Source organism: Carica papaya, chromosome 5 (genome assembly GCF_054855325.1).
Source record: "Carica papaya isolate Zhongbai chromosome 5, ASM5485532v1, whole genome shotgun sequence".
In the NCBI taxonomy this organism is placed as follows: Eukaryota; Viridiplantae; Streptophyta; class Magnoliopsida; order Brassicales; family Caricaceae; genus Carica; species Carica papaya.
In genome coordinates, this window is record NC_142313.1 from 36,534,979 (window position 1) to 36,558,107 (window position 23,129).

The window sequence follows — 23,129 nt, forward strand, 5'->3', positions numbered from 1 at the left end:
TTTTTAGCAGTAGTTCATGTTTAAAATAAACTCTGTGATAGTCGTAGATTTATATTTAATTTAATTATGAACTGTTCTAAATTATAATAAAATAAAAAAATTAAGCTTACATGGAGTTTATATAGAATTTCTCATATATTCAATTTTTATTATTATTTTAGATAAAAAAATTATTATCTTATAATATTTTATCTTTACGTTAAAGTATATGATAGTAATTAAATTTTCAATTAGATTTAATAATTAAATTAATATTGCAAGAGAATCAATTTTATTTATCAGTGAAAGAATATTTTTATAAGTATAAAAAGTGTGAAGTTTCTCAAATTATAACAATTTTCGAAGAAGTTTTGTAGTTCTTTTTTCTTTCTTAGTTTTCATCCCTACAACTTAATTATTGTTGTCCCAAGTTAATAATGTAACGTAAGAGGGAGGGGAGGGGAAGGAGGAGAGCAAATCGAGTTTCATATATTTTTCTAAACTTTCAAACTCGATCCAATTACCTTATAACATTTAGTTTTTTAAAAGTTAATTTTTGATTAGCTTTGATAATAATGTATTGATTGACAAAATTTTAACTTCAGCTTCTATTTTGGTGAGACAAATTCTTACTCTCCCACTCTAGAAATGTTCTCCTTTGGGTTTTGTATTTCTCATAGTCACCATGGTCGCACATATATCCTAATAAGTGGCATCAACTTATAAAATTAAAATGATCAAAATGCTAACTAAGTTGAATTGGAAATTGAGATGTTTCCATATGTATCAACTTACATGCTAAAATGAAAAAAACAAAAACTTTAAGATTTCAACGAGTTACTTTGATGTCAAAGTTAACAAGAGTACCGGAAAAGAATAAAATAACAAAATTTTTGTAGTGAAAATAAATATACGAATTATCTCTCAACACCCATTGGAGTAGTGCAATAATGTACATGATTTTGTTGTAGCTTTGTTAATAGCAAAGAAAATATCTTGACTTATATTGCTTGGTAGCTTGTTGGTTGTTAGTCCATGATCGCGTTATATTTCTCTCAATTATTACCATGTAATTGTCACGTGACTCTAATTACATTGAATACAATAACATCTTCAATTTGAGCTACATATTTACATTTAATCTTTAAAAAAAAAAAAAAGAAGTTTTAAGTTTTTCGGCATTTGAAGCAGATTTGCTGTAAAAGTCAATTACTTGATAGTCTTCTTTAGCAAGTGTAGTAACTCCATAATCTTTTTTGTCTATTTGTCGAAAAAAGTAGTACGAAACAGTCTGCCATATTATATTTTGGGTATATCTTCTTGGGTGAAGACATATAAATGAGACTGCCATTAGGAAGGTTTCAGGCCATTATCCCTCTACTAATCATATTTTACATGTATCTTACTATTGTAATTATTAATTTCACAATTGTTGTCGAATGTTTTTCTCAATCACATTCCCTCAATTAAGTGGAATTGCCATAAAAGACCAAATTATAATATTTATGAATGTGTATTATGCGATAATTTGATGGTTGATTTTGTTTTAATGTGATACCCAAAACATTTTTATTAGAAAACAAATTTAACCTCAGATTCTGCTGACGCATTCTACTTGTTAAAGACGATCTCATACATTTTCTTCTTAACTAAAACTTTTACCCCCTTTTTTAACAGAAACTTTTGAATTCAGCAAATTGTGAATTAGGTTAAAAAAAACTTTCTTATGATTATATAACTACTAAATTTATTAAGAGGTACTTGCAATATATACAAGAAACAAATATCAAATCACTTCCATTAATCGAAACATCATAACCACAATTCTCCCTTTGGTGTCTTACCCATCCAAAATAAACGCTTTCACCTCCCAATTTCCACCAATTCCGTTCAGAACCCCACTCCACATTTCTGAAACATAACCAGAAAATTGTTCACTCTCCATCAACATTCAAAGCGTAAACAACTCCTGATGTCAAATTGGAGATGTAAACTGCCTAGTGTCAAGAAATTTTCTTCAGTGTGAGAAATCATTTTCTTTCTAGATGGCTTTTCTCATCTCATTGACTTTCCATACATATCAAGGTCAACATAGAACTTCAGTTCGTACTTAACTGTAATCTGTGGAACGACTGAGATGACAAAATCGAGCAGAAAATGGGCATCTTCCTCGGTCACTAGAGTTCCCACAACAAGCAATTAACCCTATAGGTTGTCAATCTGACATCCAGAAGGGATGTTTTGATCAAAACACCAGCCTAGCAGAAGCAAAAATTATGGCTGCAGCACTTGACCTCAAACAAATGGAAGCTTCCTCATTTTATAGGAATATCCTGCATATGAATAACACGGGAAATATTTCCTGATATTCTTTATGCCATGATGCTGTCAAGTGTTCGAATATACTCAGTTCTTGGCTTATGCTGCTGGTGGGATTATTAAGCAATCTACAACATAAGCCATGGTGAAAATGGAATGTTTCTGCAGCGATGTAATTAATCAGTCTACAAAAGTGATGGTGACAATGACAGTGGTGCTGGAGGGATATAATTGATCGTGCTAATGCCCATGGTGCTGGAGGAATATAATTAATCTGCCTATGACATAAATGATGGTGACAATGGCAATGGTAATGGTACCCGTAGATACAATATGATTTATGGAGTTAACCATAGACAATTTGTGTGAGGATACCTGATTGTCTAGAATATAAGTGATGATAATAATAGCGTTGATGATAGTACCTTAGATACAACATGATAAATGGTATTAAGCAAAAACAATTCTGCTTTGAAGTGAAGCTCAAAAAAACTTACTTGTGGGATGTCAAAATTGTACAAGATCTTTTTATAGAAGTCATGTAATGTTTAATTCTACGATTCAATGACATTACCTATCGTTGTGAAGCCGTTGATGTGGTTCAGATCAGATATTCAAATGGGATTAAGTAGAAGTCATGCAATGCGTAATACTAGTGTAGGACCACATCACCTTTGGGTGTGAAGCAGTTTGCAGTTTGAATCAGATATAATCAAATGGCATTAGGCAGTAGAGCACGTTACTTAACATATGCACCATGGCTCTGTGCAATGTGGTCAATGTGAGGGGCAAGTAAACAAATTTGACAAAACTGCAGACTAATTAATGCACTTCTACATATGATAAAATTCTCTGAATTGCTACCAAGTTATCCAGGCATAAACACATGCTGACGAATGCATGTCACAACTATTAGGTATAACATGACCACATGGTATGTTCATGAGATCACTATGTGCACCCATCACATGAAGAAATGCTAATGCTGATGTTGACAATGAAATGGATGCATGCAACTGCTGCAGGATGCATCCTATCATATACTTGTCGGAGGATAAAAGAACAGTATACATCCCCTTCAAGCTACTGGTAGGTCATAGCTGGCGGGGCTCCATTAGCACCAGGTGAAGCAACAGGGTGATTTCCATCCTTTCTTTTCCCAAATGGATTCTTTGAATATCTATTTTAAAGTCAAGAAACACAGAACTAAAATGAAAACAAGCTGCTTTCTAAGAAAAATATCTTCCACATTGAATAGCTATACATTACTTGCTCACAACTTGAGCAATTCGTCAAACCAAGATTTAAATGGCAAAAGATGTATAAAGAAACTATGGTTAATTTGGAATACAGGTGGAAAATTTTAATAAGACCAGCTAGGAACTTGAAGTTTCCAGGTCAGACGGTAAATGGAGGAATCAAATTACAACCTAATTCCAGGTGATTTTTAGCAATTCAGAAGTTCATTTAGAACCAATCTGACCAAGGGTGAGAATCAAATACTTAAATATGCATCTCGACAACACATTTTGGAGTCGCAAGGATTATGATGAATGAACAAGGAACGAACAAGAAGAAAATATATACCATCAAATTAGAAAGAAAAGTACCAAAAGGATACTGAATTCGCATACCAACTGAACCAGAACTGGGGATAACAGCACCCTGCAAAGTGTGATGCACATTGGTTGCACTATTCACATCCTGCAATTTGGTCAGGTAAAAATTAATAATAACTGATCCTATAATAGCATAGAGAGTTCATTCTGCAGTACTCAGGAAAATAATCAATCCAACATGTTCTAATAGTTGAATTCTAGTAAGAAACAACTTACCTCAAACTCAATAAAGCAAACAGTATGCCTTTCTTGTCTCAAGATCTTCATTTGCTTGAAACCAGGTTGTCTGCATTTTCCAAGTCTATGTGTTCAGAGATATTCTTGTTGCTAGCAAGAAACTTTAAATATTGATTAAAAAAGACAGACAAAAGCAACTTAGGAGTCTTAAAATCTAGAAACGAGCAGGGCATCCTTACGCGCTGAAAAGGCCTCTCAGTTCTTCCTCGTTTATATTCTCTCCAAGATTTCCAATAAATAAGGTATTGCAAGGAGGATTATCCTTTGTATTCTACATGAAAATGAGAAATTCACTCAAACAAAAAATTGAATGAAAATAATCATTTAAATTTGGTAATAACTTAATTACTTGTAACTTAATTACTTGTACTTAATCTTACACATCTCATACTTTTTACCTATAAGTTCTTCACTTAATAGTAGAAAAAATTTAGAACTTTGAGTTAACAGCACAAGAAAAATGTGAACAGATAAATCCATGTAATAATTAGTTCAGACCATTAATCTGTTTGAGTCTCAATCTACCCTGGCTGGGCGAGATCATTAACCAAATTCAAGATGCCGTTCATTGATAAAATTTAACTTCCGAATAAAACCACAGTAAGAAACGACCCCAAGGATTCATACAAAACACATAAAATGCAACTGCGTGTTCAGATAAAAAATGAGAGCAAAAAAATGGTTTTGAAAGGAAAGTAAAAGAATGTTTTTCTAAAGAAAAGGGAAGGGAAGGAAAAGATTTCTCTTATTAGGATAACTAAAAATTCAAAAAGTAAAGGATCATTATTGTTTGGTTTAGATTTACTTATTTAATTTAAAAAAGCGAATACTTACGAGAAAATAATCAACGATACATTTTATTAATAGAAACAACAGGTTAGATAGTTAAAATAGAAATATCACCTTTTTTAAATTTAAATCCTCTTTTCCTCTCTCTTCACCCAACTTCAAAGGAATGAGAAAATTAGAGTTTTACAGGAAAAAGAGGGATGCCTAACATTTCCCATGAACTAATTATTATATTTTTATGCAAACAAGTGAAACAATAGTGGGTATTCCATCCTTTCCTTTCTCCCCACCTTCCTCAATCCAAACAAGTTAAGAGTTAGGTATAATAATGATGGCAGCATTCATGTAAATAATCGTTGACAATATCAACATTCAAGTATTTAAAGGAAATAGAGTGCGAAGACAATGTTATCCATATAACTAAAGCAGACTGAACAAAACTGATAAATATTAACTATTCTGGGGTCTCTGGCCAAATAAATAAGTGTTCTACAAGCTGTGCCAACATTACAAACAGACTGGATCCAGATAAAAAAAATCATCTTTTTGATGTAGTATTAAGAGTACAGAACTGTTATAAATCTATAAAAAGAATGATTCAAGACTCCATAAAAAGACAGCTATTTGGCTTCAAGTCCAGAATTACAAAGGGACCAAGACAGTATGGTCCTCCATTAACTACATCCAATTAAGCAGATAAATCTTTTTAGAATTAATGATGTCTGGCTCCAGACCTAAGTTTTTTATAAAGGGTCATCCTCACTCTATTTATGAGGTTTCAGGAGACCTGATTGATATTTTGACATATTTACAAGGGCTTTGTATGTGGGTTGCTTATACATATTTTACTAAATCTTGCACTCAAAAGAATTAACAGAAATCTTTTAAAACTAATTGGAATAGTAGCTTGACATTCTCATGTTTATTATTCTTTCTGTTGCCAGTCAAGATTACTGTCTTTAAGATTTCACATAATATTATAATAATAAATGAAAATTTGTCTTTTTTTCCATTGTTATCTACATAGGAGGCCTCCTTAATCATTGAAGAAATAATCACTGTACCTAAGTAGCACTTACAGAACAGCAGTTTCACTGGTTTAGATCAAATTACAATTTCACTAGTCAAGTCTCCTTGTGATTCAAATAATGTAATTTCTTTTGTGACAGTTTAGTACTCCGTAGTTTTATTTATTTATTTATTGCACTTTGATATAAAAACCGATAGTTGTTTTAGCTATTATCTCATAACTATTTTGTTTTCTTTCCTTAATTTAATTTGTTAGACATTAGAAACTTTCACAAGTTCATGTTAGAAATCCAAAGACGTGCAGATGTTCCCAAAAGCCCTCTAGAAAACTAATAGTTCTATGTAAAATAGCAAAAACCAAACTACTTAGTATTAAATTGTTAGGAAAAGAAACTAGAGGTTTGAATTGTGATAAAGTCAAACCACAGGTGGTGAAAATGTACTTTTCCTCAACATTGTTTTATGATGTCGGTTTCATTAGAATTTGATACAATGTGAATATCTCCCACCATAAGAAGCTTGTCAATGTCTTCATTCTTTTTGCTTTTTCCTAAGGCTCCAGAAACGAAAATTTTTGAAAGTTAAGAGGCTGTCGGGTGTAACATGGTAGTCTCATGCAGACGAGGGAGTAGAGCAACAGAACAAGGTGAGCATGCTGGTGGATTTGTAGGAGAGGACGTATAGCACAAGGGCATTTTTGTAACTTTCCCATCAGCGAGGTAAAGATAAAAGGGAGGGGAAAATAAGCACATGAAGGAATGGAGATACATTCTCTGTATCTAAGGGTGCCTATCCGAACCTGCTGTTTGGGGCCCATATTCCATGGGTTGGAGGGAAGAGGTTTGATCCCCATTGTGCATTGTTAAGTAATAATACAGGGTTTGTCTTACCATGTTTTCTCTCTTTTTCTAATGTTTCTCTCTAGGAAAATCTCTTATCCTCTGGATCCAAAGAATCATCAGAAGGAGAAAAATCTAATTTAGTATACCATGGAATAGAAGAAGCAACTCTTGGCCACATGATCATTTGCCATGGATGTACTGGCAGCCAGGTTGCGCACTGCCTTCACAATTTTCTATCTGATCTGTTTGGCCAACAGAAAATTCCTCCAAGCACCGGATTCACAATCTCAAATTTGAGAAGTCTTCACAAAATATTAACTTCTGGCTCTACTACTAACTTATTACAGTTCCCACCGATGGATCTCCTTATGTGACAATCAAAATGAAAATCAGTAGTAATTTTCTAATATTTTCGTATTCTCTGTCCTTTACCTATCTTTGATCTAAGTATGCGCTTGTTAAGAGAGAACAAAACAGTAAGTGAGAAAAGTACTCAAACTTGATAATTTTTCTTCATTCATAATCTGTCACAAGGTCAATCTATACTCAAACTTGGAAATTAACTGCCTTACCCAGGATACAATAACTGCCTCCTCGTAATCTTTTTGACTTATTTTTATCTTAATAACTACCACCATCTAATATCTAATTTACAAATTATTTTATCATACTAATTACACACACAAACACATATATGAATATAGAAACTAAGTATTAATCACTTTTAACAGTTTCCTAACCAAAACTTTTTTAAACTAGACATAAATCTTTCAATCACATAGCTTACGCATACCAAAGAAGCTCTAACAGCAATTAAAACCTGTATTATGCAAAAATAAATCATATAGATTGACCTTTAGGGGTGACAAAATAAACAAAACTTAGTGAATCGAAGTGTGGGTGCCTGTGCAGTACCTGAACAGGCATATAACTGCTAGGAGCTGGAACAGGAGCAGGAGCAGGCATTGGGACTGGAGGAACAGGATAACCTGCATACGGATCATATGGAGGAGGAGCAGGGGCCATATACCTAAACCAAATAACAATAACAAGAGAATAAGCAATTCAGAGTGAGAAACAACTGCTCATGGCCTATTCAGTAGAAAACTAATATCTTCACAATTTTACATTCCTACGGGTCAAATTTCATAATAACCAAACAGATCAAAAAAAGAAAGGACCAAGCACTCTACCCATGTGGTCCCCAAACTGGAGCAGGTGGAGGATGGAATGGAGATGGAGTTGTATAACCAGTATGTGTATAGTCACCACCAGTTCGCAAGCGTTTACTCTGATCATAAGCATTAGAATCTGCTACTATTCCTAAGGAGAAGCAGACACAAAAATGAAGTAAATGCCAATTTCTTTTTTGGGACGTGAAAATGAACACTCAACTTAGTGGACAAATAAATAAGAACCATTTTTTCCTACAGACACCACAAGTTTGCAAGTGTTTACTCTGATCATAAGCATTAGAATCTGCTACTATTCCTAAGGAGAAGCAGACACAAAAATGAAGTAAATGCCAATTTCTTTTTTGGGACGTGAAAATGAACACTCGACTTAGTGGACAAATAAATAAGAACCATTTTTTCCTACAGAATGGAAGAATTAATACTTTTAGACAAGGCATTTTAAATTTATCATCTACATTAACAATGAAACAGAATATAGTTTGTAGGATTATGAAGACTTTTACTGCCATTTCCATAACAAAATTCACTTGCAAGCAAACTATACTTGGTCTACTAATGTAAGGACCACAAAGAACTAAATTCAATAAAAGATTATTATATTCAACCTACAGATGGCATAGCCAATACATAATTTTTGACAGTTGTAAATATTAAGTTACTTACATGAAGATAGACTTTCTTTAGATAGAGAAAGAAATATTATCAAGAGAAGAAGATAATAGACAAGCACAGGATTAGATATTCATACATAAACAAAAAAAAAGAGAAGAAAAGCTAAAAAATGGAGATAGCCTCACAGCCCTTAAACAAGGAATGTTATCCACTCTCTATGGAACAAAATTAGAGAGAAATCCTTAAGATGTCCATGCGCCTTGGCCCAAAGAAAGCCAAAAAGCAAAACTTATCCTAAATGACTAAAAACAGAGCAGCTTAATTATTGAAGATCCTTTTTGAAATAAAAAGTACAGTATACCCATTAATTCACAAGAATCAAGGGGGTGTCCCCAAGTACAAAAATTATTTACAACTCAGTAAGCATGTCAATAAATCTCCAAAATCCTTTGTATAATAGATAGGATGCCCCACAACCAAGAGCTCCAAATTTTGGAGCCATCTGTCCCTAACTCCAACAAAATCCTCTTTCACTCCCGCAAAAGCTCTTTTGATTCTCTCCTTCCACACCACTCCTAAACTAAAAAGAGGAACGAGACTCATATGTTTCCTCCCATTACTAATACCCTTCAGGTCCAAATCTCATCTCTTACCAAACTAGTTATTGCCAAGCTAAACCCTAATAAACCATAGTCCATCACTTATACATGAATGGGCACCAAAGTAGAATATGATTACAAGATTCAGCCTCCCTCTTACAAAGATAGTAGCCATTCGCTATAATCTTTCCTCTTCTCATCAATTTGTTAATAGTCGCATCCTCTCCTCATGCCCCAGGCAATTATGGGAGGAGTATTCACCTTCCATATTTGCTTAAATGGACACCTGTGTTCTGCAACTTCATTCTTGACCAAGTGGTTGTAGTATGATTTAACCATGAAGGATCCATTATTCTTTAGGTTCCATAATGCTTGATCATTGTTTTCGGTTAGGTTGACAAGGGAAACTATACTTATGAGAGGACTGTGATATTCTTTACATTATCTCTGCACAACTCCTCTACTGTGGTATTCATGAATCGTGCTATAGAATAAATCTGAAAAAATTAGTCTTTGAGTACTCTCCCTCTATCCCCCCCCCCTCAAACATACGCTTCACTTGATGCATTCCTGGAATCTTTGTTTACCAATGCTGATTTTTCTCCACATCCCCACCCCATGAGATCTTGCCACCTCTCTTGAAAACCAACCCTTATCCACAGTCCCGAACCTTGTCTCAATCAGTCTCCACCATAAAGTACTGTCTCCTTCATGAACCTCCATAGCCATTTCCCTTATAGACCCATATTCATGTCTACAAAAGATCTCATCCCAGAACCCCTTGGGACATTGATTTTTTGACCTCATCCTACGTCACCAAATGGTACTACTTCTAATCACTCTAAAGAAACTACATTGAATAGATTCCTGTTTCTTATCCACTTTTACCAAGATTGTCAAAAGAGACATATAATAAATGGATAGACTAGCCAACATACTTTTAATAAGTGTCAATCTCCCACCCTTGGATAAAAGGTTTCTCTTCCAACCCCCTAACCTTCTTTCAAGCCTTTCAACCACTGGATCTCGCGTCCTCACATCTTTGTAATTCTACCATTTTACATCGTATCTCTCCAATAGCCCAGACTCACCAACTCGGATTTGGTTAAGTTGACATTAAGACCCGAAACTGCTTGAAAACTCAACAGGACACATGGGATTGAGCATTGTCTTCTCTTCCAGTTCACAAAACATTAAAGTATAATCAGCAAAGAATTAGATGTGTTACCTCCTCCGTATGTTCATCTCCATACAATTTCAATCCCCTAAACAACTCCAACTCCCTCACTTTTAACATCCACTTGTTCAATGCTTCCATCACAACAATGAAAAGTAGAGGAAAAAGTTGATTACCTTGTATGAGCCCTCTGGAAGCTTTAAAAATAGAAAATGGACCCCTATTCACCATGAATGCAAAAGGTGTAATAGTAATACAAGTGTTAATTTACTTTTGTTATTTGTTTCCAAAGCTCATCATCCTCAACAAATAATCAACAAAATCATAATTTACATGATCATAAACATTTACATGATCATAAACATTTACATGACCACAAACATTTACATGATCATAAACCATCCCCATATCCAACTTACAAGAACCCCATCCCTCTCTCAATGTAGCAAATTGACCATCACTTCATTAGCCACAAGTACTGATCCAACATTTGTCTGCCCTCCACAAAAGCATGTTCACAGCCACCAACTACTTTACCCATTACCTTATGATCCTCCTAGCTAACACTTTTTAAATGAGCTTATAGATGCCACCAACCAAACTTATAGATTTGAAGTCCTTCATGTTTGTTGCCCCTTCCACTTTGGTTATAAGAACCAAAAAAGAAAAATTTAATGATTTAACAAAGGATCCTAAATTGTGTAGTTCCTTGAACAGTCACAAAATGTCTTCCTTCATTACATATCAGAACTTTTGGATGAAGCCCATATTAAAGTCATCAGGTCCAAGGGCTTTATCTTTGCTACAGTGCATGAGTCCCTCAAAGATCTCACCTTCAGTGAACTCATTCTCTAATGGAAGAAGCTATTCTCATCCAATACTCTGAACTGTACACCATCCAACCTAGGCCTCCAACAAAATTCCTCACCACCCAACTTAGCCATACTATTAAAAAAATTTGTATTCTTATCCCCCTCTTTTATCCAACGTGCTCTCGATTTCCGCCTCCACAATATCTCCTCCATATGTATAGTATTTGCCAATTCAAACTTGAGGAAATTCTTAGGGCCAAATCTTCAACGGACACAACACCTTAATTCTTCCTCCTATCAATTATCTCAATATCCTATAGTAAGGATTGAATGTGCATGTCTTCCTTTCTTCCCTCCTCCTTACACCACTTTTTTACTTCAGTTTTGACTGCCTTTAACTTTCGAGCAACTAACGTGCTCTTGATTTCCGTCTCCACAATATCTCCTCCATATGTATAGTATTTGCCAATTCAAACTTGAGGAAATTCTTAGGGCCAAATCTTCAACGGACACAACACCTTAATTCTTCCTCCTATCAATTGTCTCAATATCCTATAGTAAGGATTGAATGTGCATGTCTTCCTTTCTTCCCTCCTCCTTACACCACTTTTTTACTTCAGTTTTGACTACCTTTAACTTTCGAGCAACTATGAAACTTACCTTACCAATCACTATGGTCTCTCTCCACCAATCATTAACCTTGTCACTGAAGCAATTCACTTTTAACCACTTTTCCTCAAATCTGAAATGAGTAGGTCCCTATCTAATCCCATCATAAGTCAGGCAAATAGAAAAATGATTGAAGATGAATCTCAATAATAGCTTCTAACAAAGGCCCATTGTTTGTAATTGACACGTAACCAACACCAGAAATCTATCTATTCTTGAAAACACTGGGTTGAATCTCTGGTTAAACTAGGTCCATTTACCTCCCACAAGAGGTAAATCCATTAACTCAAGTCTATCCAAAATCTCCTCAAAGTCTTCCATGCAAACCCTTATAAAGTCTCATCGGTTCTTTCATATCTATCCAAAACCATCCAACTATCCATAATTAGTCCCACTTTTGTTTACAATCCTCCAAATCCTTCCGCAATAAAGCTCTCTCTCTACCTTCCCCTCCACTAGATACTCCAGTAAAAATTCATTTTCATCTATTTCTACAATCTTCAAAAAGACACGAAATAGAGCATTCACCCAACATAACCTCCTTGCATCCAATGGATCCCTCCTTCCATAATACAATGATTCCCCATGACACACATTTAGCTAGTAAATCTCTCCATCCAATCACATTGGTCTTCTAAAGACTCCGAATAACCCCATCAGTAAGTGTCTCCATCTTGGATTCCTGTAGCAAATTATATCGAGTTTCCACCTTTCATGCACCCTCTAATAATCTATATTTTCTTGTGGTCATTTACTCCCCTTACATTCCATGAAATCATCCAGCCTAACATAATTTAAGCTACATCTAATCTCCCCCCTTCTTGCCCCCCTTTTCTTTGGTTATCATAATTAACACTGGACCAAAATCTTCTCTGTTCTCTTAAACCCTCTAGCCCCTATTTATTCCTTTCTTTTGACTATGATTTTTCACATCTTGTCTTCTCCCCCCTCTCTATTTCATTAAATAACTTAATCACATGTTTCTCTAACCCGTCAAAGGTAACCCCAAGAATGGTGCTAATCCGTTGAATGTTCTGCATGACTCATCTAGACTTCTCTTCTTCACTTGAAACCCTTACTCTTTCCCATGCTTCTCCTCCACAACCCATTCCTTCATCTGCTCGTCCATGTCGGTATCTCTCAGTGTAATATCCCTGATCTCGTCATCCCCCATTGGAACCACTGCCAGACTTCCATCCGTCTCTTCTACATTCACCTCTACCAATGTATGCGCCTCTCCCGCAGCTTCAGCTCCTCTTCCATATTCATTGTCAGCATAGCTATCCTCCTCAACATTTTCCTTTTCTCATTTGTTGCACCTCCCTCCGCTCATCTCCCTCTCACCTCTTTCATTTTCCTTTTCGTAGTCGTCACTCCTCAAATATTGTTTCAACCTCCCCTAGTCGGAAGCGCTTATCCCTCTTCTCCTAATCGCAAATCAGAAGTCTGTTTCCGGGTCATGGGTTGCCAGACCCATTTAAAACACGAGCCTCTTTTTTTAACTCACCTACCCGATTCAGTCCACTCTACCCATTTCTCCTTTTCTGCCCATAGGTATTCTTATTTGAATTGGGTTTGCCTTTTTGCGTCTCAGCTTATTTCTCCATTCCAAAACGACGCATGTTATGCGCATTTCGGATATGATGAAAACAACCCTCTCCCCCTGCATTTTGATCCTTCAGCATTTGAAGTTTAAAATCAGCATGACCCATTTTCTAGTCAGATCTCATCTGCCCCACCTGCTTTTCCTCTCTTGTGCAACTCTTTACAACTTATGCGAAGCTCATCTCCCTCTTCGCTTCCAGACATACCGTAACATTGTCCTGCAAATTGGACAACAAAATGATCCTACTGACATTTTTCAACCTTCATCCACACCCTTCATATGTGCCTTCTTTCGGTTAGCTCAACCTTCCTAACCCTTTATGGTGCTTCACATTTTCAACCCCGTCTCAAACATTACCACCATCATTCTCCACCAGCCGCCGGCTTGCACACCTTCCGGTATAAAAAGTTGTCTCACCGCCTTCCCCTTTTCCTCTATAAGGACCAAAAATCTCCCCTTCCTATTCCTACCCAACGCCACCCAGAAGTTATGGTTTCTGTCCCCCTTGTTCCAACCCCAGGCCTTCCCTCCTTTGGTCCAATAGAAATTCCATAGTGCTCCCAAAAGCCATTTCACCTCGTCCTTCCAGAAAGATATTGAAACTCTGAATGCCCTCCCATCGTCACTAACTCTTATTCCTTCCATTTCTTACCCTCAAAAACCATCAAACGACTCACTCTGAATGACTAAAAACCTTTCGTTTTGATAAGCCATTTCTGGGGGGCGGTTAGTCTGGTCAGGCACCAAAATGGGATCCAAACCCTATTTGATGTAAAAACCCAACAACTCCCCTTAACCATTTTTCGTTTCCAAACCCCTTGTCTTCTCAGTTTCACGTGTTCACACATCACAATGGACGCACTTTGCTGTTCAATTCAAATGCTCGCCTTCCTCACCCTTCCCCTTCAACTCCAACGCTCCACCCCTTGTGGTAGATTAATCAAAATCACAAAACATGTTGAAAGATGGACAAAACAACAGCTTCGGATACCCCTCACTTTCTTCACAGAGAAGGTTAAACTTTGTTTTAATTGTTGAAGATCCTAGTGTTCCTTACCAACAAATCACTCATAAACTAGCAAAAATCACCTATCCCCCACACAACACCAAGCTCTCGTTCCTCCAACCAAACCTACTAATTCCAGATAAAACAAAACCCTCAAGATTGCCAAGAACAGCCCAAACAAGACTAAAGATATCAAAATGTCAAGCCCACAGCTTCCAAGCCATACGAAAATGCAAAAGGGGATGGCTATAATTCCTTGTTGCCCAGTAATACATAAAAAAAAAGAACTTTCGAGACAAAGACCAAAGCAAGCTGTGAGTTTAGAGCAAATTGTTAGTGTTCAATCTATTTAAGACAGCAAGCCAAACAAAAACTTCAACTTTCAAAGAAGCCAGTACCTTTCCATAAACTTTTGTAAAATGCACTATTATAAATGGAAGGGCTATGAGACAAAAACAAAAAAAGAAGACCAAGTAAACAAGCCCAAAGATTCCAAAGACCAAACTTGATGATCCTAGCTCATAAAAAGGTGACATAGCTCAAACATTATATCAAAAAGGTCATATCAAAGGATTCATGATCATTAACATTATGGGGAAAAAATGTATATTACAAGAAAGCAAAAGATTTGAAGTATCTGATAAAATAGAAATAAGATCGAAATGCTCCTGGGACAAAAATATAAACGACGAAAACGAGTAGCTAAAGAAACACACTCAATCCAACGATCTTCCCAAAAGAAACCAAAAGCCATCTCCTAACTTCATATTTTGGAGAATAAAGGCCTCATAAAGGCTAGATATGGCTTTCTAGGGGTCTTGTAAGAAATCAAATCACTAACTTTAGCATTGCAACCATTCATGCAAAGAAAACCTGTTCTTAGTCACCTTGTGCGAAAGAGAAATTCCAAAGGAAACTATCATAACCATTTTATCCAATAAAGTCCCCGATACCCAAACCTCCTTCAAACTTTGGCAAACAACACAAGTCCCAACTAAAGATTCCCATTACCAAAAACTCCTTCAAACTTTGGCAAACAACACAAGTACCAACTGACTAAATGGTCCCTAGAAGAGAAGCTATTAATGAAAAGAAATAACAAAGTATGCCTCGATAAGTGAAGGAAATTAAGTAAGAGAAAGGAAAGAGTTGAAGAATGAGAACTTGTGACAAAGCTTGCATTGCATTTATTAGATACACAATTGGATTACTTTTGAAACTTTTGACCATAAAAGAAAATGCTGTCATGTTGGCATTCTTTCCTCTTGAAACATATTGAAATTCGTGGCCTGTAAACTTTTCAATTTCAATTCTAACAGTAACTCATTGCCCCTATCTTTCATTAAAAATCATTTGATAAAAAGGAAATGAAAATAAAAACTGAGAGAGTAGAGGCTAAAAAGCAGCCATATAAAGACCATAATGCTTCAAAATCAAACTTCTTGCAGTCTTTCAAGGACCTTATGCGTACAGCAATACAATACACTTTAGAAGGCATTTAAAACTAAAGAAAAAAGGTTCATGAGGATGATATCATAAATAACAAAAGGAAATGATGCATACTATAGACACATAGAGGGAATTAAAAAAGCATGACTGGTAATCAGCCCAGCAAAAGTAGGGATGCCCCTACTTTCAAAAACCAGGAGGTACGTGATAAATGGGACAGAGAGGCAGTCCCTGGCCACAACTTTTAACATACCGAAGAATTGAGAGAACAAAAACCTATAAAAAAATAAATAACCTCTTTTAACGAAGAGATTCTTCTTGGCCATCTCTGTGTGCAACACTGACTTTGTCTCCGCATCAAAAACCATGTCCTAGACATCAATTAAAAAGAATTTGCATATGCATATTAAAAAAAAAAAGATACCAGGATAGTTCCAAATAAAAAGGTCACTTGTATCAAGCGAATAGTTCCTCAAAAAGGAGGAAATGAAAACCTGGAGAGCATCTTTTGCTGCAACTGCAAGCTGGGCTGTTGAGAAAAGAGCAAAACCCATAGGTTTCTCTCCCTTGAAGTTCACTTGAGAAGCCTCATAACCAGGTAACCATCTAAGCAGATTCTGTAGTTCTCTCTCCTTCACGTCATCCGGAAGACCAGTAATGAAGATTGTCCTAACCTACACGAAGAAAAATCATTTGGTTTACCTTCAGAGTTCCTAGGCCAAAGTTTAATGCCGTGCAACATGCCCTCACACAGAAACACCCATACTTATAAAAAAACATACAAGGCAGATACACAAATTGTATCCATTCCCAGCTGTACATATATAAGTACATCTACAAGTGTATAAGCTCCGGATATGATTTCTGAAAGCAATATTAGATGTAATAAGATGCATCATATCTGTAAGTTAACGCACACGCACATATAACAAGAGCAGAGAGAAACCGCTGATTGCAAATGTAGCAGAGGGGGGAATTTGGAACTTAACTCCAAATTCACAAGCTTTTCGTGAGAAAACTAAGGCTAACTTTACAAAAAAAAAAAAAATCAATGTAGAACCATATTCTTGCTAGTTTGCTTAAGTTGCACTAGCCCAAAAAATGTAGAGACACGAAAACAACATGGGATAGTATGTTAGTCCTCCGTGAATTAAACTGAAAAAATACATAACATATAACCTCAGAATAGACGATAAGCTGCAACCAGAAGATAGATCTATTAATATCTGTAGGAGATTTAGACTCGAACTCCTAAATTGTCGCTTTTCCCTCATCTTTTGAGTTCTTAGAAGAATTAAAAGATAGAGAGATTACCTCATCGTGGGTGGGGCGATTGGTGTTATCGACAAGAACGGAAGGGGCGTGATGTACGGGAGGTGGAGGTGGTGGTGCCGCAGCAGCTGCAGCCGGTTGAGGAGGAGGGGCTGGTGCCGCTGGCCATTGCTGGTGGTATGGGTGGATTCCAGCACCTGCCATGTCCTGCAGATCCGTACTTCTTACGGACCAAACCCTAACAGCAGAGAAGGAGAAAGCGAGAAAGGTGTACGTAAAGAAAAAGAAAATGAAACGGACGGGCTTGCTGTTATGCCCACGCCTATACGTTACAACCATTTCAATTAAAAAAAACAAATATATATACGTATGTATATATTTTATTCTTCATCACATAAATACATGATTCACCTCTCTATTATTCATTTTTATTCACATGGACCTTTATAATGTTTCTATCTATATATGACTTTCTATTTTAGACTCATATTAGTAGTTTATTTTTACTATATTAATATTTGTACTACATTTTATTTTCTTACTAAATTCTTTCAAAAAATATTACTCGATCTTAATATAAATTATTTTTATATTAAATTAATATTATTGATTCAACATTATATTAGTAGTCACATAACTCTGACATGACATTCAAAAATAATATAAAAATTATAATAGAATTTTGTCGAAAAAAAGATATGAATCATAACATTTTGATCTAATGCCTAAAACCTATAATTTAGACCAACTAAATCAATTTAATTTATTGTTATTAATGACTTTTAACAAAAATATTTAACAATAAAATTATATTTTGTGTATCTAAAAAAATATTAATTTATATAAGGTTGATGAATTATTATTACCAACAATATTTTTTTATTATGTAAAAAATTTTATATATTAATTTTATATATGTGCAAAAACATATGATTCAAATGACACAGTATTCTTATTGTGTTAATGATTATAATTGTGAAAACATATAGTTTAAACAATTTGAAATTAGATTAATGATCGGGATTGTGAATTTATAATAATTGATTATAATACATGCGATAATATTTGTAAATCGAAATCATTCATCCAAATTTAATGCATTATATTAGTATATATATAATTATTATAATTCACAGTAATAATCACTAATACAATCTCAAGTTGTTAACTTATAATAAAAGTACTTGTGTATTTTGAATTATATATTTTTGTACATATATAAAATTCATATGTAATATACATATATAATATTTTCATGTGATATAAAAGTATTGTTACTAATAATAATCCATCGAATTTATATATATATATATTAACATTTTTCAAGTTTAATGTAGTGTCACATGTCATCAATGTTAGTAAGATTATTTTCTTCCACATAAATAGATAAGTTATGACATGTAGTGGTCTCTACATCACTATAATCTTGTAGGAGAATTCTTGAATATTCTATTACCTACATCAAGATGGTTTAAGGTTAATATAACAACTTTCAAGAGCTCCTGTTGCCAAGTCATGAGCAACTAGTGAAACTTTTTCTTTTATCTTTTTTAACATTGTATAGAAGCAAAGATAATAATTTTATTGAGATATAACATTTTTTTATAAAATTTTGATTGTAATCTCTTTCATGTATGGGACACCGTTCTTCCATTACTATTAGATAGACTTGAAAAAGTACTTGATTATTTTTATGATTAATTATTCACAATCAAAGTCTAACATCATCAGATGTAGCCTAGTTCTTCCAAATATTTCAAAAATTAAGATCTTGCTAACATATGATTATTTTATCTAGTTGTTTAATAGTTTAACTGCGGAAATAATTAGCTCCAAATGTAACGGCCCTGGAAATTTAAATGAAGATGTATGTATTAAAAATCTTAAATGCGGAAGCGAAATAAAAATTCTGATTAACATCCCTTACACAATAACCATAAACGTATTCAACGTATGAAAGAATAAGCTGATTAAAAGAAATACTTGAAATAAAAACTATAAATAGAACTATAAAGTCTCGAGACGTCTAACTCGCCGTCTTCCTATAGAACGGGCTCAGGAACCACGTCTTCTTGATCTGAAATGGTTAAGTAAGGAATGAGTTACACTAGCCCAGTAAAGACATCACACTATCTCACTGCCACATAAGTAAATGTTGGTAGAAAACAAAAACAACCAATGGAGCATAATTTATAACAAACTCATTTATTAATAATAAAAATATTTACTGTCCATTTAGCTCGGTGAGATTTGTAAAAATAACATATGAAGACAATAGAATAATAACCATCATAAAATCATATACACTTAGTAGCATAGCACATGTCATACTTTTGCACTTCAATAATCAGGCAACAAATTTGCTCTTTTACCAGCCTACTAGTATCCATGGGGATCCATAGGGGATCCCCGCTACACGTGAACCATTAACATTAATAAGCTGATTCCAAGGCCATCCACATACCCCGTCCGGTATGGGCGCCAAAACCATAAACCTCAATACCCCGTCCGGTATGGGCGCCAAAACACATAAGGTCTCCATACCCTGTCCGATATGAGAGACCACGTTCCCGGTAGGGTTCCCTACGGATCCGGTCCATCCACCATCTCCCAAGATATCTAGTCAGGCTGTCCACATTATCCATTTATTACTTCACATAACCTTTTTTTTTTCCATTTTCCTTGGTCTCAATTTTTCAATCATACACAAACACATAAACCAATAATAATAGCAAATAACAACACAACATCGGGTTCACCATAATTCAAACCATAATAAAAGAAACCATGATTTATGCATACGAAACCATAAAATAAATACATCAAATACCATACTGTATTTAATACTGAAAAATAGATCAACAACAACTGATCAACAATATATCAGATTCGGGCTTTATTGGCAACCTCAATCAATTATACATATCTATAAAGTCATAAAATATCGTTTAATTATTTATTAAGCTTTAATGTCGTGATAGGAGATAGGGTGAGAGATCCTTACTTGTTTCGGGGTCTGAAATCGGCTCTACAATGCGCCTACGGGCTATCCCTAAATTTCTTGAATTTTCTCGGAAAAACTGAAACGCACTACCGGTACCTGCACGTGTCCCAAAAAACCCCAAATCAGACCCAGAGCCCCTTTTCGGCCAATATCAGAATTCTAGCACGGCGACTCCGCCGTGCTCCAGTGACGGCACCGCCGCCCGCGTCGGCGATCCGCCTCGGGTTGGCCGTTTTCGACCGAATTTGGCCAAACTTGCATTGGATCATGCAATAAAACAACCCTAGGGCCCTCGGTGGGCCAAAAAATCACAAAAAACTGAGACTTACCGACAGCGGAGTTCTCGGGTGCGGCGGCTTCTCCGGCGCGAGTCGCGGTTTAATGTTTTGCTCCGGTCAAACTGTAAAGAAAATGACGGTGATCACAGTGGTGTAAAAATTGCATTGAACGGGAACCGGAAAGAGCCTCATCGGAGGCAAAAATCGAAGGAAGCCGCGGTGGCGCTGCTCGACTTCGGCAGTGTTTTTGGCCGATTGGCCGGTTTTTTGGCTCCGATTTGGCCATAGGCGGATTCAGCATCGAAAAACGAGCTAATGGGAGAAAATTTACCTCGTTTGGCGGTCGAAAAACCCTTCGGTGCGGCGACAGGTGACGACGACCTGCTCCTCCTCTGACTGGTTCTTCTTCTCCAGCGAGGGTACTGGCGGCTAGGGTTTGGGGTTGGGTGTGGGTGATGTTATTTATAACCTTCTCCTTTTAATCTCAACCGTCCATCACGATTTAATCTGGACCGTCCGATCGTGATTAAAATGGGAATAAATCTAGGTCGTCCATCGCGATGCGATCTGGGCCGTCCACACGCGTGAGATCTGAACCGTTCGATCGCGTGCACGCGGATCGCTCACGTGGCTCCATCCCGCGTGGTCTCCCGCGTCAGCTTCCTTGCCACGCGGCATGTTCTGGTTAGCCGGGACTGCTGACTGGGCTGCTGACGTAGCTGTCGACGTGGCACAACTTTTTTAAATTACGTTTTGACCCCCGATTTCTGATTTTCTTTTCAAAAACACCCCTAGAATTCAAATTTTCACCCATTTTTCTCAAAATTAATTTCAATTAAATTCCAAAAATAATTTTACCCTATTTTATCATTATTATTATTTTTATTTTTATTAAATTATTTTAAACCTTATAAATTAAATATTAAAAAATTAAACTAAAATTCTAATATAAATTAAAATAAATTAAAAAATAAAAATAATAAAATGTAGGTGTTACACAAAAACCCCTATCATTTCTATATCATCAGAAAAATTATATATTGCAGTTATTTTAGTTAACTCATATATACAGGAGACAACCTCAAGTTTCATATTGATATTAAATTGTTTGAGAAGTTGATCACCTACTAATATTTTTATTAAGAGAATAAGTGCATCTTACATTGACTTAAATGACTCGTGATATAGCCTTAAGAAATAATATTTAACTTAATCCAAAAGTTAAAAAAGCTCACTAGTGAATGACAAGGGTTAATAAACATACAACCAATGTCCATAAACCATTTTTAGGTCTTTTTCCTCATGATGCCATAAAGCTATTGGTATTGCATTAATTTTCTCTTCCATTAACCTAATTTGGAGACTTAAAATTCATTCTTAAATCAAATAACTTTTATTGAATACATGAAAAGATTTTAATTTTACTTGCTGTAATATCTACTAGCCAAAATAAAAAGTGAAATAAAATATGAATTTTATCGAACTAACCTCAAGAAGTGAAAGAGAATGCCCAAATAAAGTTGAGAACTAGTTTGGATATACTAAAATTGGTATGGAGTTAGTTGAACCAAACAACATGGTCAAATCAGTTTGAACCATATAACATAGGACTTCAAAATATCAAAATCTCGTGCATTGATCAGTGTGTGGTTATCATGTGTTGGCTTCTATTGAGCTTAATGAGCTTGAAGATGTTTTAAAATGAACCATAAAGAAGAGAAAAAGATTTTTTAAATGAATTTTGTAGGTTTTAATTATTTAAATCTTCAAAGTCATGATAAATGTATTTATATACTCAAGGAACAATATTTCTATTATTCATGTCTGAGACTATATAAGAACATTTAGTGCTGATTTAATAAATGTGTCCTGTGAGTTTGAAAAACTTAGCATTCAATATAACTCGAATATGATTCAAGTATGATTGAAACATATTTGCATAATGTTTCATTTAATGACCATTTTTCACAAGTTTAAAAAATACAAACTACAAATAATATGACTTAAATGTAATTCAAAAGTTTAAGTTTTCCCACAATACTTTACCAGAGAAAATTTCCTCGAGAGAGATTTTCTCTAAATATTCCTTTTATGATTATTTTTTAAACAAAACATTTTTAAATGCTATTTTGAAAATTTTAAATAATTTAATCATATTTCTTGAGCCATAGTAGAAAATCACTTGATTACATTAAATGAGATGAAACTTAGATAATTATATCTTATATTTTTTTCACTTTTAATTGTGTCCATGAAATCTCCAAGTATGTCTTCCATTTTTTCATTTTCGTTTATATCCAAGAGGTTTTCAAGTTAATTTTGTTGCTTCAACTTTTTGCTGCAAGTATGCTTACAAACACTAAATTAAACCTACATTAGTATATTTCATCAAAATCAATACATACATTCTAATAGGATGGATTTATTTGGGTTAAGATTTTTTATTTATGACATGTTGTACTTAGCTAGTGGGTCTTTTTTGTTGTCATTAACTTAGATTTTTAAACTTTCTAATCATGATATATCTTAACTAGGGAGGTATTTTATGTACATGAATTATGTTATCCCATGAACCACCTCATTTTGGTTCCTCTACTTAGGTTTGGGAACCCACTCTAATTCATGGTGGACTTTC

At 35.0% G+C, this 23,129-nt stretch overlaps 1 protein-coding gene across 2 annotated transcripts; it reads right to left on the reverse strand.

Moving 5' to 3' along the window:
* Positions 1-1,750: 1,750 nt before the first annotated feature.
* Positions 1,751-17,547, reverse strand: LOC110809452 (RNA-binding (RRM/RBD/RNP motifs) family protein). Of its 2 annotated transcripts, XR_015819384.1 has the most exons (10): positions 17,255-17,547; positions 16,435-16,614; positions 16,236-16,311; positions 8,008-8,137; positions 7,730-7,844; positions 4,334-4,425; positions 4,134-4,203; positions 3,920-4,002; positions 2,095-3,478; positions 1,751-1,890 (listed from the first exon to the last, which is right to left on the reverse strand). XR_015819384.1 is itself a non-coding variant. In XM_088220602.1 (9 exons), exons 1-9 carry the CDS (start codon positions 17,414-17,416, stop codon positions 3,382-3,384), a joined length of 1,005 nt encoding a protein of 334 aa, XP_088076728.1. In that variant the 5' UTR covers positions 17,417-17,547; the 3' UTR covers positions 1,751-3,381. The 2 variants fall into 2 exon arrangements, 1 of the variants encoding a protein (XP_088076728.1); XM_088220602.1 differs by having other exon boundaries at positions 1,751-3,478.
* Positions 17,548-23,129: the final 5,582 nt, after the last annotated feature.